Here is a 21,925-nt window from a genome sequence, read left to right as displayed (position 1 = left end):
TGTCAGCTGTGCCCTAAATCACCAATTTTGGGACATTGTCCGCTACCATAAATCAGTGAGATATGGGAAGTTAAATATTAAACTTTTAATAGTGTCATTTCTGTAAACAGAGTACATGTGTATACAAATACAGTGAAGAAATAAGTATACTATTTAAAGGTATATTAGAAGCAAGTTTAATGGCATTGTTTACCCATATCTAGTTTTACCCTGCCTTTCTAAGCTCTAGGCATCTCTAGAAGTGATTCAGGTTCAAAGGGTTAAGGCATACAATTAAGGGGTTTCACTTCTCAGGGTTATTTTGCAGTACCCTTGATATCCCAGGTTACCTGTTGCCTTATAAGCAGCAACCCAAATGCAAATTGCCAAGGGCCCTACAACAAACTTTACATTTTAACAGGCCTTAGCCTGACCCATGTCAGACAATACCAAATTTGATGGTATACGGGATATATGTTCTGTGTTCAAGGACTCTCTCAAAAAAAACGTGTGAGCATCTTCCCATGTCTATATCAGAAGCCTTTTAACTTCAGTGTTTTCATTGATGAGGGCAGCTGTGTTTCCCCAAAGGGGGAAAAAAAAAAGTGTATTTAAAATTAATTTTGGATGCTTTGGCTGCTGGCTGTACACCTTATTTTTCGTTTTAATCCTTTCATTGGAGCTGGTCTGCATATTTACACTTTGGTAGCAGTTTAAATAAAACACTAGCTGGGGGCGGGGGTGACTGTGGGACATGCCTCTGAATCCTGGGATAGTTGAAGTATTAGAAATGTCTTCTCACCATTCCTTGAGTTTGAATAGCTCTCTGCCCAAAGCATGCTGACGAATGGTTTAAAAAGGAGAAAAAAGAAAAAAGTATGTGTATGTTTTTTCCATTTACACAAATCAGCATGAATTCTGATCCCCAAATCGGGGACTGTTCTGTTAAATTTCACATTTTTCAGCTATTTTGCTCTCTGACTTCAGTTTTACTTCTGGTTTGGCTAGTCAGCAGACGTGTTAGTCCCAAGCCTCTTTGCCTGACTTTCTAATCCACTTTTTGGGCAGTGAAAAGCCAAAGAAAAAATTAGCTTTTCAGGAACTCACCAGACTTAGGCTGGGAACTTTGCGGTCCCTTTAGTGGGTGTCAGGAGGGACATCAGAAGGTGTGATGCTGAGGAAAGAAGGCAGTGTGACACACACTGAAGTGGGATAACTGAAGGTGGAGGTTTGCTGGAGACAGAAGTGGGGTTAGTATCTGATTTTCACTGGCAAAAGGCTACTCCAAGGCAGCAGCAACAACTGCCCGTGCCTGGTGTGAACTATGCTACATTTCAATTCCCTAATGCCAGTCGTTTTGCAATTGAAAACTCGAATATGTTTTCATTTTGAATTGCAGCAGTCCTTGTTCAGATGTAATACCCCCCTGCCCGACACCCTCGACTGCAAAAAAATAAATCTATGGAACTTTTAGTTATTTGAGAAACAGTAAGCAGAAATGAATTTGAAATCAACATCTTAAAACACATTTGTAGAGAGATAGTACCTAGGTTGCCAAACCCAACTTTAATTTTGGTATTTTCTGAGTACCCAGATTTTGTAAAGCTTTTGTCCTGGAAAGAAATCATTAGCCTTTTACTATAATGCCACAAAGGACATGGCACTTGATTTAAGGAACAGAAGCATAGTCTTGCTGACCCTGTTCTGGGTCCCCAGTTAAACAAGTGCCTGCAAGCAGGGCAGGTCATGGTGCTCGTGGGCTGTGCGGCTTTTCTGTGCATTTGGTGCAAATCCACTTTCTTGTGGATTTAACTTGCTGCACCCGCTTGTGCAGTGCCCAGGATTCCATATATTCCTGAGACTGTCCTGAGACAGAGGTATAGTACTTTACAAACATTAAAGCTGTCGCCAAAGCTTTGCTTTCTGTTCAGGTCAAGCTCTTACTAACAATTGCAATAATACACATTTTCCTCTGCCTTGGAAACATGTGCTGCCTTTTCCAACGTGTTCTCGCTCAGTTTGGTGCTGCAGTCTTGGACCTCGTGGCTGATGCCTTGATACTGTGGGTGTAAATATTTCCACATCCCTCGTGCCTTGAAAACAAAGTCTGTCCTATTAAGTTTTTCATTTGGCAAGGGACAAAAGTGCAACTGGAATCAGGCGCTTGCAATTTTCCCCCTTTTAAGCACTTTCCTTTTCATTTATATTAAACAAGACCTGGAAAAATAAACGTTAAAGTGCTGCATAAAGTTTCCTGAAACCTTCTCTGCACATTAATCACACCAGCACTGATTTAGTGGTGCTCTGCAGCTATTTTAAGACAATATGAAGTAGTGATGAAGACTCTTGGGTTCCAGCCTAGTGGTGTAGGCAGCGAGCACAGAGCTGGCTCTGTGCTTTCGGGGGAGCCCCTGGTGCTTGGGATTTGCTGTGCGTTGGCCAGCCTGGCACTGTGTTTAATGCCCTGGCTGCTCCATGGCTCCTGTTAAAGTTCACGAGAATGGGCAGCGCTCGAGCTGGACTTGCCAAACTGCAAGTGGTGCTGGTAATCCCTGGGCAGGGGAGGCTGCTGGCATCCGCACGGAGGTAAATCCAACCTGTTGTACTTGTCCAAAACCAAGTGAGAAGTCGGATGGCGGTGGACCATGTTTCTCTTTGGGGTGAGGAAAGCCCTCTGTATGTGAGCTGGTAGTTACAGGGAACCCTGAGGGTACCAAACCTCATCTCCGGGATGCTTGGGTACTTAAGGAGAGCTTCCAGTAACTCGGGCTCACTCTTAAAAGTACAGCCCGATGCATGCATTTGTACCACCCTTTACTAATAGTGTATATGTTAACATGTAGCTTAGATCAGGAGTGCCCTTTGGGAGCAAATCTCTTGACTGTCCCCACCTAGCATATGTTGTATGTGAGGAGCCCCAGGGGGTGTACACGGGGTCGCTTCCTGAGAATGTGAAGCTGAAGGATGCGCCCAGGAGCCTGCAGGGCTGCAGCTGCTAAAGGGTGCACAGCCCACAGCACCAGAGCTCAGCTCCGCTGGGGTGGGACCCCCGGACAAGAGTCACTGTTGTGTTGCTCCTCAGCCCCCCTCCTGCTAGGACAGGCATGGTGGCAATCTGTGACTTCCTTTGGTGGTTTCTTCAGGCTGTGGCACCGGTCGGGCTTGTTCGGTCACTTCTGCCACTGCGGAATCCAGCTCCTTCTGCTGGGTCAGCCTGTCCTGCCTCTGCCCAGCTGAGAGGCACCTGGAGAACGGCATCTGGAGCAAAACAGCCCAGGGGACCCCCTCTGGGGGGTCCTTCCCCCTAGCAACGTGGGATTCGTCATCCCCCCTTCTTACAGTCTTGATAGGAAATGTTCGTTTTCACCTGTCCTTTATTTTTCCCCTTGGATTAAGGCATTTTAAACAGCTTTTGCAAAATCGTAGGTGAGCACCACAGCAAAAACAGAAGCAGGAGCAATAGTTTCTGACATAAATGATTTTTTTAGAACTTTTTGTTTTGAGGTGGCTACTTACAGTATGTTGCATCTTTAATGGAGTTGGGTGGGAAATAAGTTTTCTGCTGTGTTTTGGGCTTCCCTCATGATCAGGAAATTTCAGGTTTTAAAAAAAAAAAGCCAGAAGTCTCACTATTGTAAGCAAAAACCTTGTAAACTTATTTTTGAATAAATTGAAACATTTACAAATTTCCAAGCAGTTTGTTCTCACCCATTCCTCTAAGTTTCAGTAAAATACCAGAATGAAAACTAATTTTTAAACCAAAATTCAAAATATTAACTAGACAGCTTTACCAGCTTGGATATTTTGTTATTTTTTTTTTACAGAAAACGGTAGTCACTTTGAAAACTATTTAAAAAGTTAGTCAATCAATCTATGGCATGACTGTTGCCATGCTATCTCGTCTTAGACAAAACAAATCGTAAATACCAGAACAATTCTTAGTTCTTGGTTTCCCTCTTTCTGGATGCTTTGTCCAGGTGGGATTTTAGGAATCTGAACATTTACCTGGTGTTCCTGGGTGACCAGGTGGCTGGATAGTGGGAGTTTTGCCTGTGTCCTTATGTGGCAAATGAACCAAGCCTCTTTGCCTGACTTTCTAATCCACTTTTTGGGCAGTGAAAAGCCAAATAAAAAATTAGCTTTTCAGGAACTCTTAAAACACATTTGTAGAGAGATAGTACCTAGGTTGCCAAACCCAACTTTAATTTTGGTATTTTCTGAGTACCCAGATTTTGTAAAGCTTTTGTCCCGGAAAGAAATCATTAACCTTTTACTATAATGCCACAAAGGACATGGCACTTGATTTAAGGAACAGAAGCATAGTCTTGCTGACCCTGTTCTGGTAGTGTGGTGGGTGGGATGCTGTCCGAAAGCGGGTGAGCTACCTGCTAGATGACTTATACAAAGGGCAGGTGGTCCTGAGTGTGTAAGTCCCCAACAAAAATCTGGCAATCCTAAGGAATAGTGACCGTCAAAAGTATCGATCAGCATGAGATTATATTCTGTGATGTTCAAGCTCCGTGTGGGCATCAGGCTGGGGGCAGCTGGGAGGGGGAAAGGAGGCAAGAAAATACTCCTTTTGATCAGCCTTTTGGATTGTGTGCAGAACGCTAAACAACTAAATAACAACTTCAGGCCAAGACAGAACGTTCAGCTGTTGGCTGTCACGCACAGGGTGAGCGTGTGCTGCTCCTCCAAGCCCTGGTCTCGTGACAAAAGCTTTAATTGGGCTCGAGTGTTTTCTTCGTTTGTGGTTTCTTGTTCGAGTGCCGTTTGGCACTGGGATGCAGATAGGGCAGGAATGGGGAGAACAAAATGACAAGGCAAAAAGCTGGGATGTTTGAGGACACCCCCCCACCACCACCACCCCCCTGCTCCCAGCATTTCTTGAATAACTTCAATGCTTGTTTTCACACTTGTGTATTGGGTTTTATTTTGAACTTTTTTTTTTTTTAAAGGACCGCTGAGTAGAAATTAATTATTAACTCTTACACCTAGCTAAATGACATTACAAACTGGTGAAAGTAGGTTTTTTCCCTGTTATCAGTGTAAGGGAGTGTTAAGGAGTAGCTTGGTATTGACTTTGTTTATCTCATGTGCGCGCACCCAGAGGGCAGGTTCGAATCACTGACTCCTACGGTTTGCAGCAAGTATTTATACCAGCAAATTCCAGCTGATAGATCACTGATTTATCTGCTTGAGAAGGAGTTTTAGCATGACTTTGTTCACTTGCGAGTGGCGTTTAAGTGGTCTTACGTTAATACTTCTCCTGCAGCAGGGTTTCTCAGGATGTTTTGCCAACTATGCTGTATTGAAGGTGAAAAACAAGCGGAGACAAATGGTTTGGAGAGAGCGGCTGGGAAGTTACAGGACTTTTTGAATTAAATCCAGTTTTTGATGGCAGCGTTACACATCCTCAGTGAGTTGTAGGCACTGTTAGCACCCACAGCTGTTTATGCCTTTGAGTGTATGTTTGTGTTCATGCTAATTCTCTGGAGGCAAAAAATTGTGGTCTGTAGTTGCCACAGCAACAATAACAGTGCACTCAGTGTCTGGGTGGGTTTCGTCTATTTTATGCGAGTATGTTGAAAGTGTAGGCATGTTGCTGTGGTACATTGTGAAATATGACAGACTCTTCAAAGAGGAAGCATTTGCTTTTTTATTTATTTTATTTTTATTTTTATTCAGAGAATAACTTTAATTTTGTGTTACCTTTATTGCTGCTTCTCTGCTAGGGCACTGGTTCCCATTTGCAAACATAGCATTGCAGAGGGGAAAATGGGCTCAGCTGTTTGGAAAAAGAAAGTTACAGAGAAGTTCTGCTGATGCTAACCAATAAATAAAATGAGGGTTAGAACAAAGAATGGTCCGGGGCAGTGGGAAATGGGTGACATAATGATGTTTCTCTCCCACTGTAGTTGCTCTTGTCAGTCAAAAGGTGACTGTAGCTGTTCTTTGCCATGAAACCAGAATGAAAATATGCACAAGGTAAAAGGGAAAAAATTACAGGTAGACTTCTCTTAAACATGCAAAAACAAAGTGAAAGAGCCAGGTCATTTGCTTTAGGAAGTGACCATTAAGAGGGATCATGGTGGAAGTATCCATGAGCAGCATAAATGAAATAGATCTAGGACTTCTTCCCTTCTGTCTCCCAGTGTTTCTCCACATGAAGAGGAAAAATGTGGTAACGTTGGAAGGCTGCAGATTCAGTAGTGATTAAAATGAAGGTCTTTTTCCTGCAGTCCAGAATGGACTGTGAAACCCATTTCAACAGGAGGCTGCTGAAGCCAAGCTCTTGGCCAGAGCCAGTGTGGACTTGGATGTTTAAATGAAAAACATGAGTATCTAGATGAAGATACTTAATAGCTTAAAAGATTTTGGAAGTATGTGTTGTTTTGTTGGCTCCTTTCAGGGCCTGTCCCCTCCACAGGCACTGGTTTCTGGCAGGTCTGCTTCAGGTGCCACTGATGCTTTTGGGATCCTGAGCCACCGCCGGCAGTCCCAGGCAGAGTGGCTGCTCCTGTTACAGGTGAGTGGGTCTGCTGCTAGAGTCGTCATCCCTTCCCAGGGCTTGACTCGAGGCTGGATTTATTCCTTGAGTTCCTTCTTCACGTGGTGATGGAGCAGGAAGCAGCAGGTCTCCGCAGGGAGGCTACGCCAACACCCAAAAGATGTCCCTTCTCCAGCAGCCCGCTTTCAAGGAGCCCAAGCTACAGCAGCCTTTCTGTTAGGTTATACAGAAAGTAACCGGTCCCTTCGATGCTCTGTGATGTGTTTCCCTCTTGGTTATCCTCTTCCTTGTCTGTTCTGATCTTTAACTGTTGGGGCTCTTTTTGTTGTCCATAGGGTGAGCATTTCCTTAGCATATATTTAGTGCTATATTTGGGGACTTTGTGATCTGCACATTCTCTTTGCAGGTGTCTGGCGTTGTCTGCCTTCATCCTTTGATAGGGTTCCAACATCCTGATTAGTAGCCTGTTATCTAACTGTTTATCAATCATACATTCTACATGCACCATTACCTCAGTTGCCTAAGCATCTCAGTTAGGCTTCCTGTTTTTTTGGCCTGGATAGAGTTGAGTCAGGGTTTAAATGATTATTAGGAGAGAATTGATTCCCTATCTGCCGCATCTTTTTCCCTTTTCGCTGACGCTTCAGTTTTTGAGCTAAGTCAATGAGGGCAACGTACCAGACCGGTTTGGAAGACCCTAGATGGCACGTGTGCCTCTGTCTCCCCTGCCTAGGATCAGGTCTTTACAATTGCTTGGACTATTTCTGCCTAAGAGGTGGTGGCCTCATTTATTTGCTGGCAGGTGGAACTACTGACTTGCGCCCTGGAGAGGCTTTGAGCGGTCAGTGGGGACCCAGGTCCCTGGGTATCCCCTTCTGAGCCTCCTCTCCCCGTCCTGTGTTGGGTCCACGCTGCTCATGGCTCGGGTGCCTTCCAGCATCAGGGAAAGTGAAAAACTGCTGCACTCTGCATTTTAGGGCTACAGTAACAGTGGGAAAAACTCCATGTGTGTTTGGAGATATCTTAAGTTTGCTAAAAATCAAACCTGAAATGCTTGCTCAAAGTGCTGCTGAGATAGCCACATATTAGTGGTATAAAACCTTGCGACAGAGAGATGGAAATAAATTTTGCAAGCCAGCTATGCACATCGTGCAATGCCCTGGTTCTTTTAAAGCATGTTTTCTTAGGCTTTATGTGTAAAGGGCATGTTTGAAAGGGAAGTTATAATTATTTATGCAACTTAAAGGACTGTTTAATTTCTTTTCCCTGGCTATGCTCAAGTTCATAGGGTGTTTTGAGAAGAGCTCACTTGGAGTTTCTGGAATTTTGTTGCTGTACTTTGTTTCTTGGACAATAAGTTGCCTGTCACTGCGTAGCGGGGCCATCACTGTAATAATTCTAAAATGTGAGAGCATTTTTTCTTTTTTTTTCCAGCCTGTTGAAGAGGAAAAAATGAGACTTATTCCTGTTGCCTAATGATTACTGTCCTTTGTAAAGGAAAGCAAGTTAAATTTCTGCTGTTGCTGACTCATAAGCATGGCAAGAATACACCTGGGGAAAAATGTAATACTGTGGTAATACAAACGTGGGTGGGTATTTTTCCTCCTGATATGGCAGTTATCTTTGGAAAGTATCAGTGTTATAACCCAAAGTTCTGCTGTACTGTATGCAAACAGAAGCATGGAACTCTAGGGGGGGGGGGATATATAAAGAAGGCAGCGTGCTTTTGATGAGGCAAGGAAATTAAATCATTTTTCCTCAAATGCAGTGCAAATGAATTGAATTTATAGCAAAATCCAAGTATCTCTTCTTTTTATTTTTTGTTAACTTTACATTTCTTTATTCACCAGCTGACACTTGCTCATGCTGTGTTTTCCTGTTAGTTTTTGTTTTGATTTGGTTGCTAAGTTTGAAACTAGGAAATGTGTTTTGTGGTGGGGTTTTGGTTTTGGTTTTTGGTGGGGTTTTTTTTGAGAGGGGGTAACCCCTGGAATTCATTCAGAGCATGACTCTTTGGAAAGGTACTAATGATTTCCAGATGATTAGTTTAGTGACGGTTGAGATGTTTGACTTGCACTGAGTCCTGAGCGCTTGTCATCTCCAAGTTAGATGTTTTCAATAGCGTCTGAAGTTGAACGCCTAAAATTAGACACGCTCCAAAGTTCAGCTTCCAGAGATATTTGCTGTAGATGTAAGGTGCTTGTAGCACAGGCATAACTAAACAGCTGGGGCTATGTTCTGGTCATCTTGCATGGTTCAAGATCCAAAATAAATGAGCATGAAGTGAGCATGCTGCAAATTCTAAGCAGAAAAAAGGAAGGAAAACCCAGCCACAACAGGATATTGTTGCAGTACTCGTTTTATTGGTGCCTTCTCTTCCTGCCACAGTTCTGAAGGGGTTAAAAATAAGTCTGCAGCCCACATGAATGAAGGTTAGATAAACATATCTTATACTAAACAGCACAGAGCAATAATTTTACTTTTAAACTGTAGTGCAATAGTGAAGAGCAGTATTTTATGACTGAAATTTCACGATTGTGAAGGCAAGGATCTGAAGCTGGCAGTTACAGAGGGTGGCTGATCCTACATGGTCACTCCTATAGCAAAGAAATGGGACAAAGATAGTTGTGCTTGAATTGAAAAGTAATAAAAAAACCCAACTCATACACAGCTTTCTGGAAGTAGGCTACAAAATGAAGGAAAAAGCTATCTAGAAAATTTGCTTGCCAGCAGAATCAAAGGTCATGGTGGGAATGGGGGACTCTGCAAGCAACTGCAGAATATGAAGTTTTCTTGGGTTATGGAAACAAGGGGAGTGACTTACTCTTATGTTTGCAAAGATAATTGCCAAAATGTACACTGGTTTTCCCAGTCAAATAAATGACTCTGGCTAAAGTTTAGTAGTAAAAAGAGTGGTTCTGTGTCTATCCCTCCCCTTGTGCCATGCTTTTTTTAACTTCTCTTGTCAAAAAACTCTCAGTTTTGCATCTGCACAGGTTGAGCTGACTGAAAATGAACTCTACCAAAAAAGAAAAAAATCTGAGCAGATTCACTGCAGATTTTCCCTGGGCCTTATTGATGGCATCCCAAAATCCTTATGTATCCTTTTCTGCCTGCAAGGGAATTCCATGTTGAAAGGTAGCTGGGAATATTTTCTGTACAGCTTTTAGCAAGTTCTGTGGCTCTGCAGTGTTGGAAAGGGTATGGTGGTGCCCTGAGATTTGTGCCCCTTGTTTTGCTAGGTTGGAGCGTGGGCAGAAGAGCATAGTTCTTCACCTCTTCATGTTGACGTGCCTTGAAGTGATGCTTCTGAGCTCTACTGAAGGCATTTTCTTTGTTGTTCACAAAGGTTTTCTTTTACTGGGTGTTCTGGAGATGCAAAACTGCTTAGACAAGGAGGAGGACAGGAAGAGCTGAGGTTTGCAGCACCTGGGTGCAGGAAACCAGTTGTGTTCAACTACACCCATCATGTAGGAGTATTGGTACCCTGAAACACTTCCACATGTATCTGGCAGTAGACATACCTGTCATTTTTTTCCTGAAGTACCTTCTGATTGGCACCTTGTTTTTTTCCCCCTCCAGCTCTGTTTCATGGGCTTAATTTATTGCAGAACACCAGCTTCTGGAACATGATCCCATTTTACAGTGCCTTGAAGTGGTAACCCAAAAAGCGGAGCACCAGGAACTGTGAGACTGCGAGCACCGGGTCACTTCTGAAAATTTCATTTTGTACAACTAAGTGCAAGTCCACTTTCACAGCCCAGAGATTTATTTTTATTTAATGCATGTAGTATGGCTACTCTTTGTCTTTGCAAGTCTGCAGTGTACGTTCCTACACCTAAATTTACTCATCTAGATTACTTTTATAGTAGAGGTACCTGTTTTAGGATTAGATGAATTCCAGCCTAGAGCTGCCTTTTTTCTCCATTGACAATAAAAGAAATTTAGGTGGACTAGCTCAGGTATTGACATCAGTGTTAGGACAGATAAATTCTGCCCCTTCCTCTAGCAAAGTCCTTGCATAAATGTTTAAAGCATGCCCTAATATGCTATTTTTTGCAGTGGCCTTGTTTTAAGGTACTGTGAGCATGACTGAGCACTGAAATACAGGATGTTCCAGATTTTTGATGTGTAAGGAGGACATATATAATTCCTAATAAATTCTTACATAATAGCATTGCGATATCTGAAAGGTTTATTCTTTGATCAGGCCACTTAATTCCAAGCATAATATGCCTAAATTTAACACCGTGCTGACAGTTTCTACAGTGGGGGAAAAAAAAGCCCAACTTTTGGTTTAGAATGACTTGTGAAGTTGGCACTTTTTTTCCCCCTTCCTGATGTTTGTTTCTTTTTGTTGTGTGCACTTATTGGGATATCACTAGGATAATGTGAACAAAACTGCTCTGTTTGTATTGTTGCGTGTTTTTAGAGACCACCGGCAAATTCTTCTATAGAAGAGGAACTGAAAATAGAATTGCACAGGCATTGCAACAGCAATAATGGGGCAAGTTATTTTAGATGTGCCAGTTCCCATTCTAGTGAAGGATTGCACTTTAAGCCTACTGTTTTATTTTTAAATTGGGGAATATGTGCAGGCGCAAGGTTTTTATCTGGCCTGAAAGTTAAGCATGTTTCTGAATTGGGGCTTTCGAAACGCTGCTGTAAGGACCCTGCCATTCCTACATTCGTGCAGCTCCCATCGGGATTTGGAGAATATAATTTACACTGAAGCCACAGAACAACGTGCCAGCAGGGTGGTGGGGTATACGCACATCCATACTGTCTTCCTCCTCTGCATTTTGAATAAATCAGCTGTGTGCTTATGTCAGTTACAGAGACAAAGGGAAAAGAAAGGTGCTGGACTTGCTGTGCTGTGTTCTAAGGTTTTAAAAAAACTTTAAATCTGGGGGAGAAATGCAGGTCTGTGTTGATGCTACTCAGCACTGCTACTTTAACATTATTTACTGAAGAATATAAAAATAGAAACTGGACTGAAATCTCCAGAGCAGTTAGTGCTTGAGGCTGGAGAATGCAAGCTGGGTCACTTCTGATGAAACCCATCTCGGTCCTGTTTTTTTTGTCACTGACCCACTGGCTGTGGTGGCTGGAGTGTCAGCGTTGGAGGGCAGGGGCTGGGCAATGCTCCTGAAAGCTGTGTGAAAATCATTGTTTGGGGCTTGGGAGCACTCATTATATCTGAAAAGACCAGTTGGGAACAATATCTATTATCCACAAATTCATTTGTGAAGAAGATGGGTGACTGGTGTATTTCACTAACCATTATGAAAGCTGAGGATCTGAGCTCCAGCTGGTTGCCTGAGCCCTCCAGGTGGCAAAGAAAGGGGGGAAGCAGTGGTGTGGTGTCCTGCCACAGGACAGTCCCATCACTAGGGTCCCTGAGGGCTCTAAGGGACCTTCAGAGGAGGCTTTGCAGGCACTGATGTCTCTGCTTTGTTGTATTTTACTCTCCTGGCATTGTTGTTTTCCTTGTTTCCGTTCATTTTCACTTCAGAATCTGTCTCCTAACTTTACATACGCTTAAGTCAGGGGGTCTTCTGAGCGGACCCTGCCAGAAGAGCCGGAGTGATGGAGTAATGTGATGACGAGCTCAACCTCTTCCCTTCACATTGGCATGAATCTGTGCGTAAGCAAGGAGGGTAGGTGATACAAGATGACATCTTTCCATCTTTCCTACGAGAAGTACAAGATCCCAGTGACTGCCTACTTCTTGTGGAAGCTTATGGAAAAGCAAGGCTGATGTTCCTGGTGGTGTGGGGGTTTTGTTGTGGGTTTTTTTGGTTGGTTTTTTTTTTTTTTTGTGTGTGTGTGTGGGTTTTTTTGTTTTGTCATCCCCCCCCCCCCCCCCCCCAAATTCCCATTTGGATAATGACATTTCTCTCCTCTTGTTCCTTCTCTCATTGAAATGTCCACTCAGACCTGATGGCATATAGTTCTGCTTTTAGACATGTCTGCCATGTTGTACTATGCGATACTACCCCTGCACAGAGGTGTGTCAAATAATTCTTTTTAAAGTACTCTTTTTGGGTTAAAGGTACTGTAATTAAAATGCTACCTTGCTGCTGAGTAGCCTGACGGAATGAGGCACCTCTCCTAATAACCTCAAGGCATTCTGCTTTAAAAAAAACCCACCTGAATGAGTAAAAGCTCCAGCTTGTTTGATTTTTTAGTGCTGCTTCTATTACAGGTAGGAATTAATGTGGGCTACTTTGGGTGCAAGGGAATTTCATCATGTATTACTCACCGAGAGAACAGTACTGAGTTACAGGTAGTGGCAGAACATCACCGCACATAAATGATCACTACTTAAACATCTGTTGGACATACAGAGTCATTCCAGTTCGATGTAAGAGCTGTCGACAGCAAGCTGAAGCTGTGTTTGGATCAGGTCCACGCGTTAAATTTATCAGTCGGCAGAGGTAAATGTATAGGGGTGTGACTTAGTGTTATGATGTAGATTTAACTTCTAAAGCTTACTTGGGACTTAAATGTTTTTCTTTTAAAATTTCTGATGACTCAGGGTTTAGTTTGTTCTATAGCTATATGTGGGTGTCCTGCTAGTGATTCTTCTGCTGGTGGCTTCAGAGAGGTAATCCAGAAGGAACATCTGTTTCATGTTTATACTCTAAATCATGGAAGGATATTTGACCCTGGAAGTAGGAAAACAGCAGAATTTACCCAGGAAAACAGCACAACAGGCAAAAATACTGTCAGTTTGGTGTATTCCACTGTACCAACTCCACATTCCACATGCAACAGCAGCAAAAACCCCAGAGCTATGAGAACGTAGTGCCGCTTCTGAAGGGGACAGTAGATTAGTCACACATGTACGCTTTTCTCTCTGCCTCTCTCTCTCCCCCGCTACGAGAGAAATTCTATTTTCAGACCTTTGCTTCTGCCCCCTCACAATCTCCCACAGGACTCCTACCATGCAAAGTCAGAGAAATGAGTTGTTTCAGTGTAATACCGGAGATGCAACTTTTCAGTAGTGGTACAAGTATTTCCTCATTGGAATTGAGTTTGTCTCCTCTCTGATCCGTGCTGTTGGCAATTTGCAGTGCCTGGCTGTGCACGGAAACACGGCATCGTGTAAGCGACAGTCTGTTCTGAGTTCTTCACAAATAAATGCCTGTTTGTGCTGGCCCTGGGTGTACCTAGTTCTGTGCAAAGCGATGCCGCTGTGGGAAATAAGGGGAGCCGCACAGGGGGTGTTACACGAGTCCTTTTCCTTTGTGGAAGCCCAAGTCAAGATTCTAGCGGTGCAAAGCTTGACGTGGTTTCTGTGATATTGCCCTCCTTTTGGGGGTGTTTGTCCCCTCCCTGTGTAGAGCTGAGTGATCTCTGCAGAGAATATTTGTCCTTATGGTTATAAAAATAGCCTGGAAGATCAAAATATTTTGAAAAATTTCAGTAAGTATCAGATATCTTTGAGATGATCTGGTTAATGAATATTCCATCTCTCATTCTTAACACACCCATTTTAAGTATCACAATTTGGATGTTACAAAATGCTAACATAACAGCAGGTCTATTATTCAACATCAAAGTAGAAATGTCTCCATCAAAGTGAACTTAAACATGTTGTTTGCCAGGTGTCTTTGGTTCTATGTGCAAAATAACCTTTTAAACAGAGAAAACGGGTTATTGCGCTTCTGTAGTTCTGGCGTTCTTTGCAAGAGAGACGCCATCCTGGAAGATGGGCTGATCTCGGGCAAAGCGGAATGCATCCACTTCCCAAAATACTTCCCGAGCACTGCCGGGCTCCATAGACAGTGATTTGACTTGAGAAGGAGTTGCTGTTGCTGCCAGTAGTTTCTATTAACATGGTTCTTTATGCTTTTCCATATACTAAAACCAGATGTTTGGAGATCTGCGGTAAGTTAGTGAATTGAGGAGAAATTCTTATTTGCCAGATAAAAACCTTGTAGCAGCCTCCTAAGCTGATGCTCAGTAGCTCGTTAGTAGATAGTAGCAAATACAGAATATCTTGACCATGGGTCATAATTTCATCTTTACATTGAGACACCATGGAAAGCATTGTTCAGCAGATGAAATTCTGATTTGAAGCTTCATTCCCTCATTTGGCTGGTAAGTGCAAGGCCTGGAATGAAAGGAGAGGTGTCTTCTGTGCCATGTATAATCCGGGGATGCTGCATCATCTGCTGCACATAGAAGTGAGCATGGATGTGGGTGCTAGCTGGGAATATTCCAGCAGCCTGGCTGTGCCGTTAAGACACTTGTACCTCTGTCCGTGAACATGTATGGATGTGCCACACGCCTGGTTTTTGTCTGGAGGTTGTGTGCTGTGGGGGACACGGCAGCACCTTGTCATCCGAGTGACAAGTGAGCAGTGTGATTTCTCGTAGTGATTTTCACCGTGCATGAATTATAGCAGTAATAGGAATTTTGCTTACAGAGGAGTGTCTGGTTTGGGCAATGGACTTAATTGCCATTTGGAGAGAACTGCGTGGCCAATTTGTTAAATCCTCCTAGATATTTGGAAAGTGAGATCAGTTTTTCTGCTGGTATAAGGGAGGAAAAAAGTAGTAAAGGGAAAGCAAAGTATTTTTGTGGTCAAAACAGAATGCAGGATATTTCTTCCTGATACTTAATTGTAAGGAAAATGGTAAAAGCACTCAGGTAACAGGCTACATGCTTAAACTTACTTCTTAACTCTTCCTCTAGTGTGATCTAGTAACCCTCCAGTGTCTTTTACCACTTTTTTAAATGGGGGGATTTGCAGATGCAAGGCTTACGGGGTGAGGGGCATGGAAACGTCCTGAAGTGGGTGATCAGTAGCTTACCCTGAACTACGGTAATTGGTGACCAAGACTGTTTGTGATGATTCAGTGGAAGGGTATAAAGCTGGGTTTTGCCTCCTCTCCTGTTTTCCATTTCCCATCTCAAGAACTTATAGCTAGGAAAAGCACTTTCCATTTTCTCCTTGTAGGATTTTTTTGTGTGTGGGGTTTTTTTTTTTTCTTTCCCATTCATTTTTCAGTGCACCAAATAACCCATTTACCTGTCTCCTTTTGTAAACATGCTATGGCTCCATGACTCTCCTGTTAGAGGAATTTGACAAATTGCTGCTTCCCCACCCCACCCCACCCCCCGCCCAGACTTCCACCACGGAGCCAGTTTGCCTCCAGAACAAAAGGTGACAGTTGTTCCTACTCAGCATTATTGGCAGTGGGCTTGTGTCCTGCAAACACTGAGCTGTCGAGGCGCACGTATGTAGCGCCAAGTATTTGGAACTTTTATTTTGTGACTTGCCAACTGACTTTTACCCTTGCAAGGGCCCAGCTGCAGATGGGTCATGGGACCCTATAAAAGATAGAGGAAAAGGTTTTATGGTTAGGAAGTGGAAGAGATGACTTCCCAAGGTAATATGGCCTGCCTGTTGGTGGAGATGACCGAGAAGGTGGCTGTTGGTCCCTGGGAGTTCGTGCTTCCCCTTCTGACAGTACCAGTCCAACATCTGCCAAGTTGCTTTCACCCAGTTAAAAACAGGAGAAGATGCAAAGGCTTGAAGTAGATGGAACTAACCCTTACATACTCTGAGGGCTTTGATTTTAGCATAATAGTATAGGGGGATCTTGAAACCGTTATGTTTGGTTATTCTTCTGTCAACATCATGGGTGCTTGGTCGGTTGGTTTGACCTGTACTAGCTTTGTATAAAACTCAGTTTTGCAGTGTAAACATCACTTGGAGTTACTGCTGCTACAGAATTTGAATGGATAAAGGGAGGAACTACAGGTTGGTTTGTTTGGTTTGTTTTTTTTTTTTCTCGTTGTCTGTACCTGGTGTTTACATGCTCTGGATCCATCTGGCCTTTTAAAGTCGACACTATTAGATATTAAAGAATTCCTTAACCAGACAACAGTAACCATCAGCTGAGTGGGGCTGGAGCTGTTCCAGATTTTCTCTCCCTCCAAAAGTGCCGATATCTTGTTTCTGCATTGCCATGCTGTCTTCAGCTGGCCGTGACTCAGATACACGTCTTCCAGATGTCGTTGCAGGCTGCCTTTCTGTCTTCCAACGTTTAATCATGGAAAATGAAAGGAAGGTAGTATCTTGCTTTGGCAACATATCATGTGCTCTGATTCCTAATTTTATTACATCTTATCCACTAGAGCATGGAAGACTGACTGTAAAAAGCAAAGGTGTTTCTTTTCTTCTTGCAAAGTTGAAACCAGACGTGCAAAAATTTGATGGCAACACCGAATAGACCCACTAAACCCATGGATTAAATGATTTACAATGGTGGGTCAGAATGAGAAGGGTTAATTCTCGTATAATTTCTGTTTCTGTGTTATTCTTGTGTGGGCACCATTCATCAATGTTTAGAAGCCCTCAATTTACTGTTGACAAAGTGTTTTTAGCAACAGTGGAAATAACCAAAAAGGAGTTACACGAACCCTTTTCTCTCTGGAAAGGGAAAAGGGAGGAAAGTGTGACTGCTGCTTCACTTGTGATGCAGCACAACATCTCTCAAATCATAGAGATCTGTTCACTTAGGTACCTTAAATATGTAGAGCGAAGAATAAAATTAATCTTAAGTGGAATGCAGTAAAGTCACTGTCAGAGGAGCTGGCAGTCTTTGTGTGTACGCATGTGAATGCTGCATGTGTGCAAAATGTTATGTATAAATAACTAATTAGAGGTGGTAGTTTTAAGAAAAACTATTATATCTCTCTGTTACTCTGTGGAGAACAGACCAGGTCTGGTCTTGTACCGGAGTTAGTGCTCAGGTTTACATACGCAGTTAAGCCTGCTAGACAGAACAAATTTTTCTCAACACTTGGAAAGGAGCACCCCAGTTTTACTGGTGTCTTGACGTTCGTCTTATCCTCAAACCCAAGAAACAAACAACTTCCCTCCCTCTCTTTGTGACGGGTTATAGTTAAGAAAAGATTTGGCCTGTTTTAGTCATGCTTTCAGCTTGGCTCAGGTGAACTCAGAAGGGAACAATCTGCAGGTGAATTCTGCAGTCAGTCAGAAAGTCAGTCTTGTGGTAAACTATGTGCTAGACCTTCTAATAAGTTCTGTGCAGCTAAGTTTCATCCTGCAGACTGAACCCCGCAGAAATCAGAGGTCATCTTGCTGCATTCAGGTACTGAGTGTAGGGTAAAAGAAGTATTCTCCAATACTATTTCCCAATGTTTTTGCCCAATAGGTACCAAATACCTCATGGATGACAGAAAGGTTTTATTGGTAATTGTTGTGTTTACCTGGCTTTCTTGTTCATTGGTATCCCTCTCCCAAGCCCTCTGCTGCTGAATCCTTTAACGCCGATAGTGTTGCTTGTAATGTGTATGTGTTGCTGTAAATACACACCAAAAAAACCCTGAAAGTCTTAATGGTAAGCAAATTAAAACAAAGGCAGCGTGTTGTGTTTAGGGCAGTGTTGTCTGTCAGAAAAACACGGCCATGAAGTGGCAGAACCTGGAAAACTGCCAATGATTTCTAGTGGCTGCAGTTCGGCAGGGAGGGTAAAGGCGTGAATGTTCTTGGCCAGCGAGCCAGCGTTCTCTTTCTGCACTTCGTACTGCTTTTATTTTTCTCCTGATCCAAGAGTCGATCTCCCAAGCAAGGCATTGGGTACCACCTTCTCACTTCCTTTGTGCTGTTGTGGTGGGTCGCGTCACGTACGTATGACACTCAGGAATCCTGATGTGAGTTTTTGACTCCAGCACCATCACTGTCACTGACAGACCCTCAAAAGGAGGGTTAATCTTTAGGGGTTTGAATCATAGCTGTAACTTCTCGTGGCGTGTTGTAGCCATTCCTACATAAGGATCTTTCCAGTTTAATTCAGTACAAAAAGGGTGAACTAGTATTCTGAGATTATTGCTTGCCAAGTATATCGTGTCTGTGATATTTGGCTGCTTTGCAGAAACATCTCTTAGAAATGAAAAGCTGATTGAAACGTAAGGCGAGCATGTGCTTTTGCTGTTCTCCTGGTTTACCTCAACTCAAGCACAGAGGAAAAAACGTCTTGGTTAATTTGCACAACAGAAGGAGGCTGTGCTAGTGGCACAGTTGGTGTACCCATGCTAACTTTAATCCAAGTAGCACAGGTAAGCACGCTCAGAGGAGCTGGTAGCGTAGGCAAGCAACAGCGTATGGATGCAAGGCTGCTGTGCCATTGTGTACTGGATGTATGCTTGTGGTCTGAGCTGCTTGCTTGCTGCTGCTGCTGCTGTGAGTACCTGCCTTAGCTATGTAAACGCTGTTACAGTTGTGTTTGCCAGGGGATTTTGCATTTGCATTTTGCTGTGTGTGTGAACCTCTGAAGTCCCAGCATCTTTAACATCTCTAACTGAACATAGAAGAGCTAGATGAAAGTAAAAAAGTGAATGCTTGCTTATCTGGATGGTTTTTGCTGGTGTAAAGCTTCTGTGAGTGACGCTGCACGGAAAGGTGGTGTTGTCTTTTAAGCAGTCAGCCACATCAAGCTTCTTGGAGTCTCCACACTTTCCTCCTTCATACTGAATCAGAGGGGCTGTGCCACAGAGCTGAGCTGCACTGGATGTACTAGTATGACCCTAACTGGGAACAGGCTGGGGTGGGATTGAGCTTCACGAATTGTCCTGGATGAGCTGGCATCCCATGGTCTTGGGAACTTGCTTAGAAAGGGTGCAGTCGGAGCAGCCTTGCAGGGGATGTCCTCTCTTCAGCCATTTCTGCAGTACCTCTGGCTGTGGGAGGAGGGCAGGGAGGAGTTGGTGGTTTTAGCGTATCTGTATGGTAATGGTCCAGATGAGTTTGGGATTTGCAGTACAGCACCTGGGTTTTGTGAGACCAGCACAATTTTATTCTCTTATTTTTAAATCTTGTGTGGAAAATAAGAATTACTTGCTTTTGGGTATAGTTCGATGATAGCGTCTGTTATAAACGCTGGTTGCTTACATGAACAAGAAATAAATTGATATTGGCTCTACTTCAAAGAATTAAATTTCAGCATATCTAAGTATTTAAGTTATTGCATTATTCTATTGCATGGCTGCCTGCGTCACTGAAATAAAGGAACTGCAGCAATGCAGCAAACAAACCTTTAATAAAAGCCTTTGCTTGAGCAGCGCCATGCTGGATGTAGTCCACTGGAATAAAAGCAGTTTGGGACTGTAGTGTCTTGTTAAACACATTGTAAATGTTTTGACAAGAAGCCTGGCTGGATCCAACCACCTCTGGACAGCCAGCATGTCAGAGCATTTCCGAGTGAGATATATCATCCTGTCCTGGACTGATGGCTTTGGGTAATCCTCTAATCCAGGTGATTGCTTAAATGTTGCAGCCTATTTAGTTTTGCTCAGTCTAGGATGACTTGCTGCTGGAGAGCTCAGGGTCATTTTATTTTATTTTTATTTTTTTTAAAGAGGGACTGCAGCTGAATAAATGAATTAAACTCCAGCTGTCTAGGGTCCAGGCTGGATTTATGGATGTTGTATCCTAATGCTGTATTGCTTTGTTAGAGACAGCTGCTGAGCTCTGTTGTTCCACTGACTTCTGGGACTTTTGCTGTCAAAGAGAAGGTGACTTGAAGAAGGCGGCATGGTGTTGGTTTTGCTTTGAGGGCACTGAAGCAGTTGCTTGTCCTTTTGTCTGATGCAAGTACCCTCTAGTCATGGACTGCTTGCCCTCCACGTATACCTCTCTTGGGCTTCTACCGTGATTGCCGCCTCTTCGCGATGGGGCCAGACCACTTCCCATCCTCTATAGAGACATGCAGTAGCCAAAGAACAGTTGGAAGCATTTTCCTTTAGCTGTCTGCATGATGGTAGGGCAAAGTGGCTTTCATTGCGCTCTGAAACTGCAAAAAAATGGGAACTCGTCAGGCCTGCATGGAGGGTGCCGTGGAGTGGAGGATGACAGCTGAGGTGGCTGTCTGGTTATTGCTTAGGAAACAGCGTCACACCAGGATTGTTGATTTTGCCCTTGTTTTGGGGGTTGTTTTGGGGAGAAAGCAGGGCCCTGGGACAGTGCGTCAGAGTTCCAGTCTGCTCCTGGGCACTGCCTGCCAGGCAGAGGACAAGGAGGGGGTGACGTTCCCTGCAGCAGGTCTGGCCGGCCTGCCCCATGGAACCGCTCCTCCTCTTGGCTGAGGGTTTGGGTGGCCACATGCTCCTTTAACTCCTCTGTTGCTGGCCAAGGAAGGTCCTGTTTGGGCTCACAAGTGAGAATGCTCAGAATCAAAAGATCCATTGCTCTTGCTTTCCCCTCACTTTTCCTGGCTCCACTTTTTATTGTTCTGAGCATGGAGAGACTCCTTTCCCTCCTTCTCCAAGAATCACAACCCTTTTTTGTTTTGTTTCTCTTTTACAGATCAATTTTGTAGCCTGTCAACTGTTTGCCCTTTTGGCTGCGTTTTGGTTTCGTATTTACTTGGGTCCCAGTCACGCCAGCTCCGCTGTTCGCCATGCATTTGCCACCCTCTTTGGAATATACTTTGCTGTCTTCTGCTTTGGGTGGTGAGTATTTAGTCACCATGTAGACAAGGCTTGGGTAAAAACATTTCTAAACTTTACATCAGCTTTTCTGGATTACATCTTTGTAGTCTTAAGACTCCTTCTATGTTATCCTAAAAAAAAAAAAAAACCAAAAAAAACCCAAACCAAACCCCAAATTCCTAACCAGCATAACCATCCCAAACCCCGAAAGTAAAATGAGCCATGGAAGTATTTGTAAGTGGAGTATTTAATCTGTGATGTTTTTTCTGGAAGTTAAAGCCACACCAGTCTGCTGTGAATATGTCTCTTTGGGAGAAGATGTGCCCAGTTTGGATGCACCCTTTGAGCCAGGCTGCTCTCTCTCCCAGTGAAACGCATTGACGATATCTTGTCAATAAGTATTAATCTATGTTGGATATTCAGGCTATAAAGATGTCATTGTGATAAACCATGTTTACTGGTACCCTGATGTGACATTGCATTTATGTCATTTGCATGGAAAAATACTCCCTTGCTCAGAACTGCCAGCCCTTCCAGGTCACGTAGAAATTATCTAAATGCTCACTTTGTTGTCTTCAAGGTATTCCATTCATCTTTTTGTCCTGGTGATGATGAACTATGGCATTATGAATATGGCGAGTATTCCCAACATCCACAGGTGAGCTGATGTGGCTGCAAGTCTGGAGCTGCCTCTCTGACAGCTTCTCTCCTTTCATGGAGAAGCATGAGGGCTCCTTAAGACCACCTTCTCTTCTTGCCTGCTTTTCTTTCCCAGTTGCTTGCAGGGGCTTTGTTCATTTGGTTACAGAAGCAGCTGTATTCTCCATTTGTGGTTTTTGCATTGACATATTGCATTTCCCTACAAAATTGCTGGCCTCAGAAGTTGGCTTTTGCAGGCTTACTAATTTATGCCCAAACCTCTGGTTTCTTAAACATAATGAAGTCATATTCTCCTTGGTCTTG

General features: G+C 43.4%; 1 protein-coding gene across 3 annotated transcripts in view; it reads left to right on the top strand.

The window, feature by feature from the left end:
- The window catches only part of MBOAT1 (membrane bound O-acyltransferase domain containing 1), a 58,006-nt gene that overhangs the window by 3,488 nt on the left and 32,593 nt on the right, over positions 1-21,925 (top strand). For 2 of the 3 annotated variants that reach the window (XM_056332419.1, XM_056332417.1), the window contains exons 2-3: positions 20,838-20,983; positions 21,543-21,620. In XM_056332419.1, the coding sequence (XP_056188394.1) occupies positions 20,838-20,983; positions 21,543-21,620 (224 nt within the window). The remainder of the gene's footprint in view (positions 1-20,837; positions 20,984-21,542; positions 21,621-21,925) is intronic. The other variant, XM_056332418.1, reaches the window with a different exon arrangement.

This window comes from Falco biarmicus, chromosome 3 (assembly GCF_023638135.1).
Source record: "Falco biarmicus isolate bFalBia1 chromosome 3, bFalBia1.pri, whole genome shotgun sequence".
Taxonomy (NCBI): Eukaryota; Metazoa; Chordata; class Aves; order Falconiformes; family Falconidae; genus Falco; species Falco biarmicus.
The sequence above is the reverse complement of the archived record's forward strand: the minus strand, read 5'-3'. Positions and strand labels throughout refer to the sequence as shown.